The sequence below is a fragment of the Amblyomma mixtum genome, chromosome 4, assembly GCF_055824585.1.
Source record: "Amblyomma mixtum isolate Tamu chromosome 4, ASM5582458v1, whole genome shotgun sequence".
In the NCBI taxonomy this organism is placed as follows: domain Eukaryota; kingdom Metazoa; phylum Arthropoda; class Arachnida; order Ixodida; family Ixodidae; genus Amblyomma; species Amblyomma mixtum.
Genome location: NC_143015.1, coordinates 56,166,337 through 56,178,870, shown reverse-complemented (window position 1 = coordinate 56,178,870; position 12,534 = coordinate 56,166,337). Strand labels below are relative to the sequence as shown.

At 45.8% G+C, this 12,534-nt stretch overlaps 1 protein-coding gene across 1 annotated transcript in view; it reads right to left on the bottom strand.

Annotated features, from left to right (window-relative positions):
• Positions 1-1,787: 1,787 nt before the first annotated feature.
• Positions 1,788-12,534, bottom strand: part of LOC149346536 (uncharacterized) — a 138,910-nt gene continuing 128,163 nt past the window's right edge. The window contains exon 5 of the mRNA XM_089541370.1: positions 1,788-1,888. Within this exon, the coding sequence (XP_089397496.1) occupies positions 1,788-1,888 (101 nt within the window). The remainder of the gene's footprint in view (positions 1,889-12,534) is intronic.

Here is a 12,534-nt window from a genome sequence, read left to right as displayed (position 1 = left end):
TGCTATTGAACCGGCGACTGCGTCAATGATGGGGATTGAAGCAAGATAATTACCGTCATAAGTTCAAATAAAATCACAAGCTGTGTAAATTATTTACAGAGAAAAGTGGTGGCTGGAGGACACACATATCTGGTTTCGAATAGAAAACCTGCCACATGTGCAGTAGGCCCTCTGTATATTTAGTATTGGTGCACCCGGGTTTCAAGTTCTTTCAGCCATGGAAGGCACTGGAGGAAGCATTACTGGCATGTGCCATCTCTTCTTAGGAAATAAATCTTGAAGAAGCAAATAATTCCCTGTGCACGGATCGGAGCCAATGAGTTCACTGCACCGCCCGCTTCATCCCATAGGATAGGGAGAAGCGTGTTGGTGGCAGACCATCCTTCTTTCGACTGCATTCCTGACAGCCATCCGTTTCTCTACACGGCCTCAAGGATGTCCGTGCCTCTTTCCGAACCTACACTTCGTATGTTGTGAATCTGGAGGTTCTACTCGACAAGCGATGAATCTTCATTTGTTCACGAGCCTCCACAAATGCGACATACGCTGCAAATCTTTGTCGGTCACAAGATTCACATTTATTTTTTTCGCTGATCGTGTTGCGGGCTGTGTTTACATTTTTAGATGTATACTGACCCGCTCAAGAGTTCCAAAACAGGCTGACAACTGCTGGGTTGATGCACTGGACGAACATGTAGTCTTTTTTGCACTGCAGTCTATAGTCAAGGCGGCGAAGAATTGTTAGCAAATTCGCATATTCAAAACGAATGAGAAACTTCTGTAATTCTGTGGGTTAGAGATGCAGCGAAAACTGTGGTGTCGATATTTTTCTTTTAAATTGTGCCATGTTGACAGAATTCGTCCACGCAAATGATGAGTACACACTTTTCATGTTCATAGCAAGGAAATAAAAAATCAGGCGCGCCATTTGCATCATAAAATTTTGCAGACCATAAAGGTGGATGCACTTTGCTGCGGTAGGTTTGGAATGACAATAATGTATATGTACGGAAGCAGTTTTCTAAGACAAAACTAGACGCCAAGATCGAGGTTATGTGCAGTCGTCTAATCAGTGTCTCAAAGGCAACTTCCTGTTATGCATCAAAAGCTTCCAAAAACACGGCACTGATAAGTTTTGTTTTTTATTTTCACGAGGATGGAATGTAGAATCCCAAGCATTGGATCATGTGCAAGAGTAGCGATCTCTACGACGCCAAACATATCGGTCCTATATAGCGATCTCACCGCTGTGAGCTTTTTCATCTCCACAGTTCAGGAAAAAGTCTGCTTCAGGGAAACATGTTCCATCTTTACCATATTTATTGCCTTGCATTTTAGGTATTGTTAGTGCTGAGTGGAGAGAAATCAGGTAAGCGGGTAATACGTGCACGCCAGTCGAATATTTTTACACTGCACAAGCGTAACGCAGAGCAACCTACTCTGCCACCCCACAAGCGTCACCTAGCAAACAAATCTGCCCTTTGCATCTATATCTGTGCTTTTATGACAAATATACTTGCAGAATATCTCTGCTACCCAGTATATCTGCTCTGTCATCATTCTACGAAGTACGTTTCATGAGTCTGAGAGCAGGCGCGTCAGCAGAAATATGCAGCCTTGCTGTGGGTGAAGCTTCCTTACAAGACGGGTCTGTTTCTTGTGAAAATGCCGCGGTCTCTTATTTCTTTACTTCGTTCATGTCGCGCTAGGTTTTCTTGTTGATTTACATTTCTCCTACTGCCTTAGCTTCATAGGTGACAGCGACTATTGCGATGTATTGCTTGTTTTCACAGTTCGAGCAGAGCGACAGGGAGGACTGCAGGAGGAAGAGGGAGGAACGACGAAGTGATTTGAACACTTGGACTCTCCTCGGTGAAAGCTCCAAAGTCTGCAAGAAAAGAAGTTACGGAGTTAAAAAGCGGCACTCTGTGCGAGGCCCAAAGAAAAGTGGAAAAGACACGCCTACAAGTTCTTTTGATTTTGGACAGCCGGGAGCAGGGATCCTTGGGCCATATTTTATTTTTATTTTTATTTACAGATACTGCTATCCCATGAGTTGGGACATTGCAGGAGTGGTACAGAGGGTGGAAAACATAGATAAAAAAGTAGGAAAGTGCATACTTACAAGTGTGAATCAGAGATTTTACATAAACAAAAGTGTGGTATTAATAAAAAATACATGATTAGGCAATTCTTGCGCAAAGTGGTCAACAGACATTTGACGTAATGTAATATCCACATCATTCCATAGCTCGAGTGTCGAAGGAAAAAATGAATATTTGAAACAGTCCAAAAACGGCATAAACGGCACAATGTTAAGCGGGTTGGTACGGCGAGTGACACGTGCGGAAGAAATGGCGAAAAAAAAGAAAAACGGGGCGTCAACATAAATGCATTTGTTGATGATCTTGTGAAGAGTGATAAGGCGATCACATATGCGTCTGTGTTGAAGTGTGTCAAGTGATAAGGTGCGGGCATGAGCGGGCATTTTTCATAGTTACCTTTGTTTTTTTTTTCCTACGAATTAAACTCAGTGAAAAACCAACATTATTCTGAGATACAAGTACGAAATATTATGATCGACAGCGTTCTGGCTAGCAAACGGTCAAATGTAACATAATCACGGCTATTTGTTTCCGGGTAAAACAGTGGCTTTTCGCACCGAATGTATTTCTTGAAAATCGGCTGGACACTGACTCCCACCCGAAAATCGCGTTCTAGAGAACCTAGACCTCAAGTACGCAATGCCTGAAGAGCGCATACGAAAATAACCGGATAATCTGTGCACAGTAAAGAAAGTTGTTTTCACTTGAGTGATGATTTCATGTTTTCTTTAACGCTGGTTTCACTGGACAAAGCTTAAATTAGAGTGAGAGCGAAAAGTACGTTTTACAAGCGAGACGTGAAAACACGGGTGCCGACCAGATGTCTTATTGGCAACAGTGTATCGATTGCTATCCGCACCGATGACATCCTGGTGATAGTCTTTTGTTCACTTGAATGGCTGCTTAATGTTGAATGAATGCTTGCGGAGTACAAAAAGGCAGGCAGGTCTTCCTCAGACGCGCCGTGGAGGCTGTTTGCGCTGCTCGATTGCTGGTTTGCGACCGCATATTCAATACTGGCCGGTGTAGCCGCGTTTCCATCGAGGTAAGCGCAAAAAGCGCCCAGATACTGGGCGTTGCCAGTGAACTTATTCTCAGATAATATAAATTAGTTCCCAGACCGCCACTGCAACGTCTCTTTCTTTCTTATTTCGCTCCTTATTTCTGACTTTCTTCGGCGGCGTGGTTCAACTGACCACCAAGAAGTGAGACGCTTAATCTGTATTAACTTTCCTGAAAGCCATTTTTTTTAATTCCGAGCATACGAAAGTGCTGCGCAAGAGGTGGTAACAAACACAATAAAAAATTGAAGACAACTCGAAAGAAATTTATGATATGGTATGAAAAATAATTTAGTAGACCTTTGCTTTTTAGTACTATGAAAATAATGAGAAACAAATAAAGTCCTTAAGCACGACGCCAAAAGAGGCGCTAATAATAAATTGTGGAATTGTGGAAATTTTCCTTAAAGGCCAACAAGAACTCGAAAAAATAAGTCCCGAAAACAAAGGCCACAAAGCAGTCATAAAAGAGCAACATAGTGCTGTTTATCACGATCTACGTCGACGGGAATCTGCGACCAATGACACAGCCACAAAGCAACAGAAGCCTGATAAAAACACCCGAAAATGTGGCCCCATTTACAGCTATGTTTTTACATGGCTGCATCTTAAGTTGTTGTTTTGTTCAAGGCGCGCCATTGCAATTTGTGAGCTGTTACAAATGCCTCACAGAGAAACCGCGACTCTTTACACACGAAAACCACACACCCCCCACGAAGCTTCAACTAGAGAATCCAAGTCATCAGAAGAAACGGCTGACAAGACTCCGAAGAGCTCCCTTTGAAGACCGTCACGAACTAAGACCTTCCGAGAACGCATGAACCCCCTGCAAATGCTGAAAGCTCGAAGTATGGCTGAAATAATTGGACTTAGCTGAGGAAGCAGGGAATGGCAATGGGGTCAGAAATTAGAGTAACCTAACAAGAATATTCAACCACAGTAAGGCATTTCAAATAACTACGTCTGCATTTCTTGCCGGAATATGTCCATAACATTTTTATCACTACAGTATTTGTTCAGCATGTGTAAAAGTATGGAGACTTCTTTTCAAAAACTCTTACAAAACGTGATCTAGTATTGGTTCTTTATTCTTTGTGGTTGAACTGGACACTGAATTTATTTTGTATTAATACGACGTTGCATGGCGGTAAGGGCCATGTAAGCCCTGAGAGCAAGAATACATTTTGAACGAAGACGCCGAAAATTATCTGAGGTCAAAAAAAAATCTATTTAACAGAGCAGCGATACCGATGCAGAGTGCGTTTGTTACAATGACGGGCGTAAATAGCATGCCTGTACTGGGGGAGGAGATCTTTCTTAACCTCTTAATTTTGTTCCTTGACGGCTTGCACGAAATGAAACCGGTCCTGAGTTGTAAGCAAGGAAAATACAGTGAAGATAAAATGGCCAGTGTTTCTTGATATGTTGTGGCTTTTTCTGCAAGGACTCCCATGAAGTTTCAAAAAAAAAAAACTGCGTCCGGATTAAAAGCACGAATGAAGTTTGTGTTTTAACAATTTAAAAATAACGGTAGCCGTACTGCAGCTACAAGTAACTGCCCGGTTTCTTTCATTATACGCTGCACTAGCGAACTATTTTTTGAGCCCTTCATAGAACAGTGTGCTCCGTGATCTCCTAAGTCCTGCGGGATCTCAATGAGGAGACATTCTGCATAAAAAAATTCCTGGTCGCATTTTAAGGGCAGAATTTTATCGCGCTCATAGTGATCACTTCCGTGCTTGTGCAGGTCAGGGTTCAGAAATTTGTACTTTTATTTTGTGGATGCGGACGCCGCTAGAATGAAATCGGTCACACGCGGCAGTCAGCGCTGCCAGATCACTTTACAAAATACGCACTCTTATCCTCATTTGCAGCTTATTCCCTAGTTATTTTCTCCGCCTCGTTTTTTTCCCGAGCGGCAGATGACTAAGAGCGGCCGTTCCCACCAAGTCGCAACCGTTACCAGTGCATCAAAATTTTACCAAAAAATAACTTTTAGCTGATGCTAGAATAAACCACATGTTATATCCATAGCCCCACCTCTTGTGTAATACACCTGAATAAGGGTCTCTAAGGAAAATAAACTGAACTGAACTTAGGTGTAAGTGCCCATAATGAGCGGAGAGGACTGTCATCTGCATCAAAAATAAAATACTCACGCGTCAAAAGGCATCCACAAATTAGATTTTTGAGCATAAAGAGGCCTCAAAATTGAGCAAGAAAAAAAAAACACGGGCATCTGTGGCACTGCGTCATTGGAAAGCAGTTCACAGAATGAAACTGAAAGAGATAGACGCCGACATCAAGAAGAAGAAATCCTATTGCGATGGAGACCTGGCAACAGCGTAGGGTTAGGCCAACTAGAGCTATTTCAAAGGCCACATTATTCACCAACGTTTACATAACATTGCATGTTTAGTGAAATTATTCCGGCTAGTAATTCCACTGTGATATTAGCATTTCTTTTACACTACGAGCCGAAATTATATAAACATGAATATCGTCATGCGCATTATACGCGGTTGAGTTTATTATAAATTTGCGTCATATTTCGCCTATTTTCGTATAAAATGCAAGCCATGCCCTGACAGTAAAAGAATTCAACAACCGAACCGATGCGAAAGCCAACTGTGACGTCTGGAGTACGCCAGCACTTCAACCCTAGCCCAAGCTTCCAGCTCTTGGGCTTCCCAGAACGCTGCGAGCTCTCGGCAGCCGCGTTGTTCAGGAGGACACTTGTCTGATTCTGCTGTGGGGAGGCTAGAGTACGGCGATGTTTTTCAAAGAAAGACGGCCGCCACGTCTTCTCTCCATGAGTGCTGCACAGCCGCTCTCTAAACAGGAATGTGCGCTGTACCTAGTTTGGATAAGGACCGACATGCGCTCCTAAAGAGCGTCTCATTTGTGCGCTCATTCTTGGGCAGCGGAGACGTGTTCGTGCGTGCGAGCGCATGTTCTTGTCAGCAGAGGGCCAGGGCCTTTCGTGACGACCTCTTACGCGTTAGCACGGTACTTGAGAGAAAAAGGTCCCCATTCAGCCACGCAGCGAAGGTGCAATTTGCGTGCTTGAAAAATCTCGGCGCTCTCGGTCAGGCTAAAGGTAAAGATTGCGAGGAAGGTTGTCCATCATCTGCAGTCCTCACCTTCCTTGTGGGAGTTGTGAAAAGGGGGCTGAGGATGGTGGCGGCTACTTCCTGTACAACTTTTTTTATGAGCACTTCAGCCAGCAGTTATTCTTAATACTGGGCAGGAATGGTGTGCTGAGTTTGGTCTATACATTTTACATCACTGCCACCCTTTACACAGAAGAACATGAGCGCTGCTTAAATGGTCTGTTAACCCTTCCTCGCTGAGTTCCACCACTAAAGAACGCATTTCAATCGAAATTCTGGTAAGCTAAATTAACACGAAAACCGACCGATAAGCACACTCGTTAAAACGCGATTCTGAACGTTAAGCTCTTCTTGCGGTACAGACAGCCTAGGTACAGTTTAAATATTCACCGACGTCAACTTTGAGCTCCTTAAGCAGCTTAAGAGACCTCTTCAAGCATCCCTGAGCTGCGGCCGCTGTGAGGTAGTCGCTTTAGACAATGAGGTAAGAGCTTTAGAAGCGATTCAGTCCAGTTCACCACAAGCCCCGGTGCTGATTTCAACTGCAGACTATGAATCTATGATAAACGCTTAAAATTGGGCTCCTTTGCTCACTGTACTGAGAAAAAGAAAAGATGCAGGTTTGTTCAGCTAGGAAGATATTTTCCCCAGAAACCTTTAGCTCCGCTTAGTCTCTTCCCATCCATGTTTTTCAAGTGACAAAATCAGAGTTCTTCGATTGAATTATACCCTTCCTTCTAGTGGAAGCAAAACACAACAAAATGGAAGCACTAGAAGCAAGAAAAACGCAAACAGTAAGCATAATTGGCGATAGGTCGGAAAAAAGTTATTTAGGCAGACGCCTTCGCCGTTAGAGTAGAATTCATTTCAAACTTCAGCGCGGTAAAAGTGGAGTGGCAAGGGAATTACGTAAAAACCCCGCTTTTGCACAGCCTAGAAAACAGGCTGACCACACGCATTACAAGCTACCCGTTCTGATTGGTAATGCAATGTTACCTGATGTTACCTTAAACGAAAGGAACTAGTTGATCATAGTTATAATTACTACTCTTATGGTCTAGTTGTTGGAATTCAAACTCGGTCGGTCATCAAAAAACAAGGAATTCTAGGCACAGCTCACTCCCTACATCTGTAGCAAAAAAAAAGCTGTCATATTTCAGGTCACCTCATGCCAGCAGTGTTGAAGCGGTTAGAGGACACGTCTTCGATAGCCACTCTAGCATATCCCAACAGTTCTCTTTCATGTCATAACTTTTCTCCTGATAGGTAGCTCTAACCTGCTCTTCTGCTTCAACCTCGATAATTGTTCTTACATTTCATTTTTTTTTTATCTGAAACGCAGGTTCAGGGATGCTCCTGGTTCAGTACCTGGTGCGCAGTGTGGCAAAATATCTTCTGATTCTTTAGAAAGAAACAGGCTTTTCAAAGCCAACGTGTATAAAATATTTTTAGGGTCATGAAAACTTCGACCGCGATGACGGTGCGAAAATTCCAGAGAACCTAAAATACGAGTTGAGGCAACTTTTCCGGTTTCCTTCTACGCAGGGAAATGTATGTTACGAGTCAAGCAACACTTAAATCAGACATAACTTCACCGGCTAATATACGAGAACACGAGGAGAAGAAGAAAACAGGACAAGGCTGGAGTAACAGCCGAGGTTTAATCGACAGACGGCCAACCTAGGCCACCAAAGCACCCACGCGTATCAGAAGTGATAAAAAAACAACACAGATGTGGACCGAAGAATGCATACATCTTGAGGATCTGACAAGCAACAAAAAAACACTATTTTTCCTAGCAGTCTTACACGCGCACACTTTTGCTTAGGAAATTAAATTCCTTTTACGTGAGTAGCTAAGTCGGCACACTGAACCACGTGTCACTGCCTTGCGGTCTAATATGATAGGCCTCCAGAATGTCTCTCTACTCCTTGTTGTTTCCTTTCCCAACGGCTGAAGTGCTGTTAAAAGCCGAAACACAGTTTTCACAATTCCTGCACTGACGTAGGAGACTATTTTGATCAGTTACATTTTACAGGAAACTGTTGTGTTCACGTGCCCGTCATTTACACATATGCCAGTTTGGCCCGTGTACGTACACTCCCTACCACATAACAGGGGTATGTTGCGAACGACACGAGTCGAACAAGCAACGAACTTGTTGGCATGCTTTGCAGTGTAACCCGTGGACATCTTCACCTCATCAGCCTTTGTGTTTCTTGAAAATAAACCACACAGCTTACAAGGTGCAGAGAAGACTGCCGTCACCCCGTGCCATTGTGCCACTTTCTCCAGGTCATGCGACACACCGTGAGGATAGGGTACTTCAACTTTCTTCCTCTCCAGTGTAACATTTCCCGAATCCCGTGAGCTCTGTTTCTTAATTTTCTGCAGCATCGACTCGCCAACTGCAGTCAGCATGTTAGCCGGATGGCTGGCGCGCTGGGTAAAACTAACTAGCCCACATGGTTACACTGTTGCCACAGTTGAATTTACTGGTTTTATTGCCTACATGGATATACATAACAAAAGTTCACCGCTGATTTATACTAAATGCGACTTAGGATGCCCTAACAAACTATCTATGGACCCTTTGCATAGGTCACTTATGACGGTTATACGGATAACGTAATTGGCAGCAGGCGCGACATAGTCCCTGCTTTCTATCTGCCTGAAGCTGCCGCGAAACCGGTATGCCTCCTTTCCACTAGGCTGCAGCAGGCGCGCTAACCTTCTTTCCTCTTGTGTGCAGCGGGCGCGCACGGCTTTCATCCTTTGCACGTGGCTGTAGCTACCGTCAAGCGGGTTTTCGTCCTTCACCAAACTCACGCAGGTTTCACAAAGACGAATAGCGGCTTCTGCGCTGGTGAGACATGTAGTGCCAGCGTATGAACAGGAATCCACCCGAATCTCGTCGCCTATCACCGTATCTTTGCCTTCACTCACCGACTTGCATTTTCTCTGCTCTTAAATTGGAGAGGAAATTTTCCCCTCTTCACGTTGCAAACCGCAATCGTGGTAGGTGAAAACTAGCAGGTGAAGGCTTCACCAGGGCACATAGCGGCTGCTTTGCAAAGTGACTCACACAGTGCTATCGCCCTCCACCTGAAAAAAGTGGCGGGCGGCAGCTCACAGGTAGACGCTACATCGCAGACTTCCCTTGCAGACATCGAGGCTAACCTGCAGGAGGCGGCGACCATAGTGGACCGTTATGCTCGCCGCTGCGGCCTCCAGTGCTCCACCCAAAAGTCTGAATTTGTGCACATACGCCCCTCACCAAAGTGCACAGCCAAAATTTCATTGTCTCTCGAGACAGGTCCAATCCCTGAAAATATCGAAGTCCGGGTACTGGGGCTCTTTATACATCAAGACAGACGGTCAGAAACAACATTGGCCAAACTCCGTCAGGTGGGGGACCAGGTGGGCCGCTTGGTCCGCCGGGTTTCTAACAAGCGCGGGGGGTTACGATGTAAGGACGCCTTGCGGCTGGCGCATGCATTTGTAACCAGTCGAATTCTATAGTCGACTCCATACCTCCACCTGCGGAAGCAAGACGAGGATTCACTCGAAGTCATCTTCCGCAAAATTATTAAGCGGGCTCTAGGCCTCCCCGTGACCACCTCCAACAAGCGCCTCCTGGGGCTAGGCACGGTGAACACATTTCGGGAGCTCCGGGAAGCCCACTTGACTAACCAATACACACGTCTCTCGAAGACATCGTCGGGTCGCCGCCTCCTTGCCCGACTATACATCCAACATACCACTCTCATGGAAGAGCGCGTACGTATTCCATCCCAGTGGAGATGCTCCCTCCACGTGCGCCCTCTTCCCGCGAACATGAACCGTGAGGACCATAATGGCCGGCGCCTGGCGCGGGCGGAAGCCCTGGCCCGCCACTAGGGATCGAAACCCGGCGTATTCTACGTGGATGCCTCAGGCCCCCACCATGGGGGATGGTACACAGCCGCAGTCGTCCACCAATCCAAAACAGTGAACGGCCTTACTTTCCGAGCCCGTGACATAACACACGCGGAGGAGGTCGCCATTGCGTTGGCTGCATCTGATTCCAATTCAAAAACAATTATTTCCGACTCGCGAGGGGCATGTCGGAACGTCGAGCAGGGCTGGGTACCGGATCTAGCCTACCGTATTCTTCAAAACAGCGTCTACACCGGTGACCCCGCGCACCGGCGTATCGTTTGGGCTCCCGCTCACATGGGCCTTGAGGGAAATGAGGCAGCTGACGCCGCCGCCCGCGCGCTCTCTCACCGGACATTCCCCTCCGACCCTGACGATCAGGAACTCGAATTTATTCCAGCTTACACTTTCAAAGACATCGTTTTACTCTATCAATCTGGCCATGGTCTTTATCCCCGCCCGTGTAAAGGTCTGTCAAAGGCGGAGGAGCGGCTTCTGCTCCGCCTGTATACTAATACTTTGCTGTGCCCGGCAGCTCTGAAACACTTCGGCCCTTCTTTCTCGGGCGGCTGTCCGCACTGTGCGGAGAAGTCTTCGGACATCTACCACATGGTGTGGGCCTGCCCCTCCAACCCTGCTATCCCCCCTCACCCCAACCCAACCCGGGAGGACTGGGAGGCGACCCTGCTCGGCTGGTCTGACCTGCAGGCCCAACGGGCCTTGGTCGCGCGAGCCTGGGCGGCGGCCGATACCCCTGGGGTCCCGAAGTAGGGACCTCCACCTAGTATTTGTAAGGACTGGCCCCCTCTGGGTCAGCACATGCATAGCCTCCTGTATTATACCTGTACATAAATGCTTTCCACCACCATCATCGCAGACGGGGAGGTTTTTTCGTTATCGAGGCAAGTACTGCTAGCGCTATAAAAACCTCAATGCACCCAATGAGAACGACCGGTCATAAAAGAAATCGCACGGTTTAGAATTGCTAGCCCCGAAATATTGTGCGAAAGCTCGTTTTTGCAAGTGGACTCCAGCACCACGTACCTGAAAGCCTGATTAAAAGCGCATTTCGTCTGCATTCGTGACTTGCGCGCGCCTGAATGTTGAAACGACGACGTGCAGTGCACAGTGCGAGAGTGCGTTGCATTTTAAGGAGAGGCGTAAAAGCCTAAGGCGATAGCGATGCGCCCTCCTGCAACGGCCAGCGCAGCTGATCTGCCCGTGCCGCCGGGAGCTCGAGGAAGTGTTGCTGCTATAAATGGCCCTGCGCAAACATTTTCCTCTCATTGCGAGGTGTGTTACTGTGCAATCTATAACTAGTAAATGCGTGCTGGATGAAAAAGAATAAGAAACTACTCCTGGTAGAAAGTTTGGCTCAAAATATTGTATAAGCTCAGCTATTTCTAAATGCACGAGCCCAACTATGATCGATGGATTAGCCGTAGTCACGCATGACAGTTATTGACAACGTGCGTCATCCATTTCGGCGGCAAGTTTTTGGGAGCAACATATCATAAAACTTACTCTTATCGATGGAATTTTCGTTTGGCAGACAACCTGAACGCGCCTGTCACATTTAGTGACAAATGAACCTTGCCGACATCTGAAATATATCACGTGCAGAAAGCGCTTTCCAAATTTTGACAGCAGCGGTTAAGCAAATGCATGCAATGTAGGAGATGGTGCCAACGTATGCATGAAAGCATAAACAGTCGGCATAAAATGAAGTGCATTTTGTTATTGCGTCATTGCTCGGTTTTTTTGTCCATCTTACAAAGATTAACATTTCTAATATGAGCACTGCTTTTTCTTTTGGAGTTTATTTCAAATATTTCTTGCATCCGTTCTGCTTCTGGTGTTATTACGCTATGTACCTTGCACGGATGAGCCGATCAGCTACCCGTGTACAATATTAATGCGAAAGCATTTCTAGGCTATGTCGGCAGGGTCGTGTCACCAAAACGTGTCCGCAGCAGTAGTGGCGTTCTCAGAAGAGGTAGCATCAAACGAGTGGTTGCAATCGAAAGAGGATGATGTGAAGATGCTGCACAGAAAATGTGTCGATAGGGCGGTTAGGTAATTAATTAGAGACAAAAATGTCAAAAAACCCTCAAAATAGCGCTGACGTTGATATGGTCAGTGGAGGGGAAAGAGCAGTGGATGGTAGAATAGTGAAAAAATAGGCAAAGGAGTGAAATTAAAGTTCGAAATGAATTGAAATGTATTTGATGGGAATTAATCGAACAAAAAGTTTCATTGATATAAATTAATTATTTGATTAACGGTTGAATGGGCTGGAAGGGAGTAGAGTAAGTAGACGGGAAAGCAACCACGGCG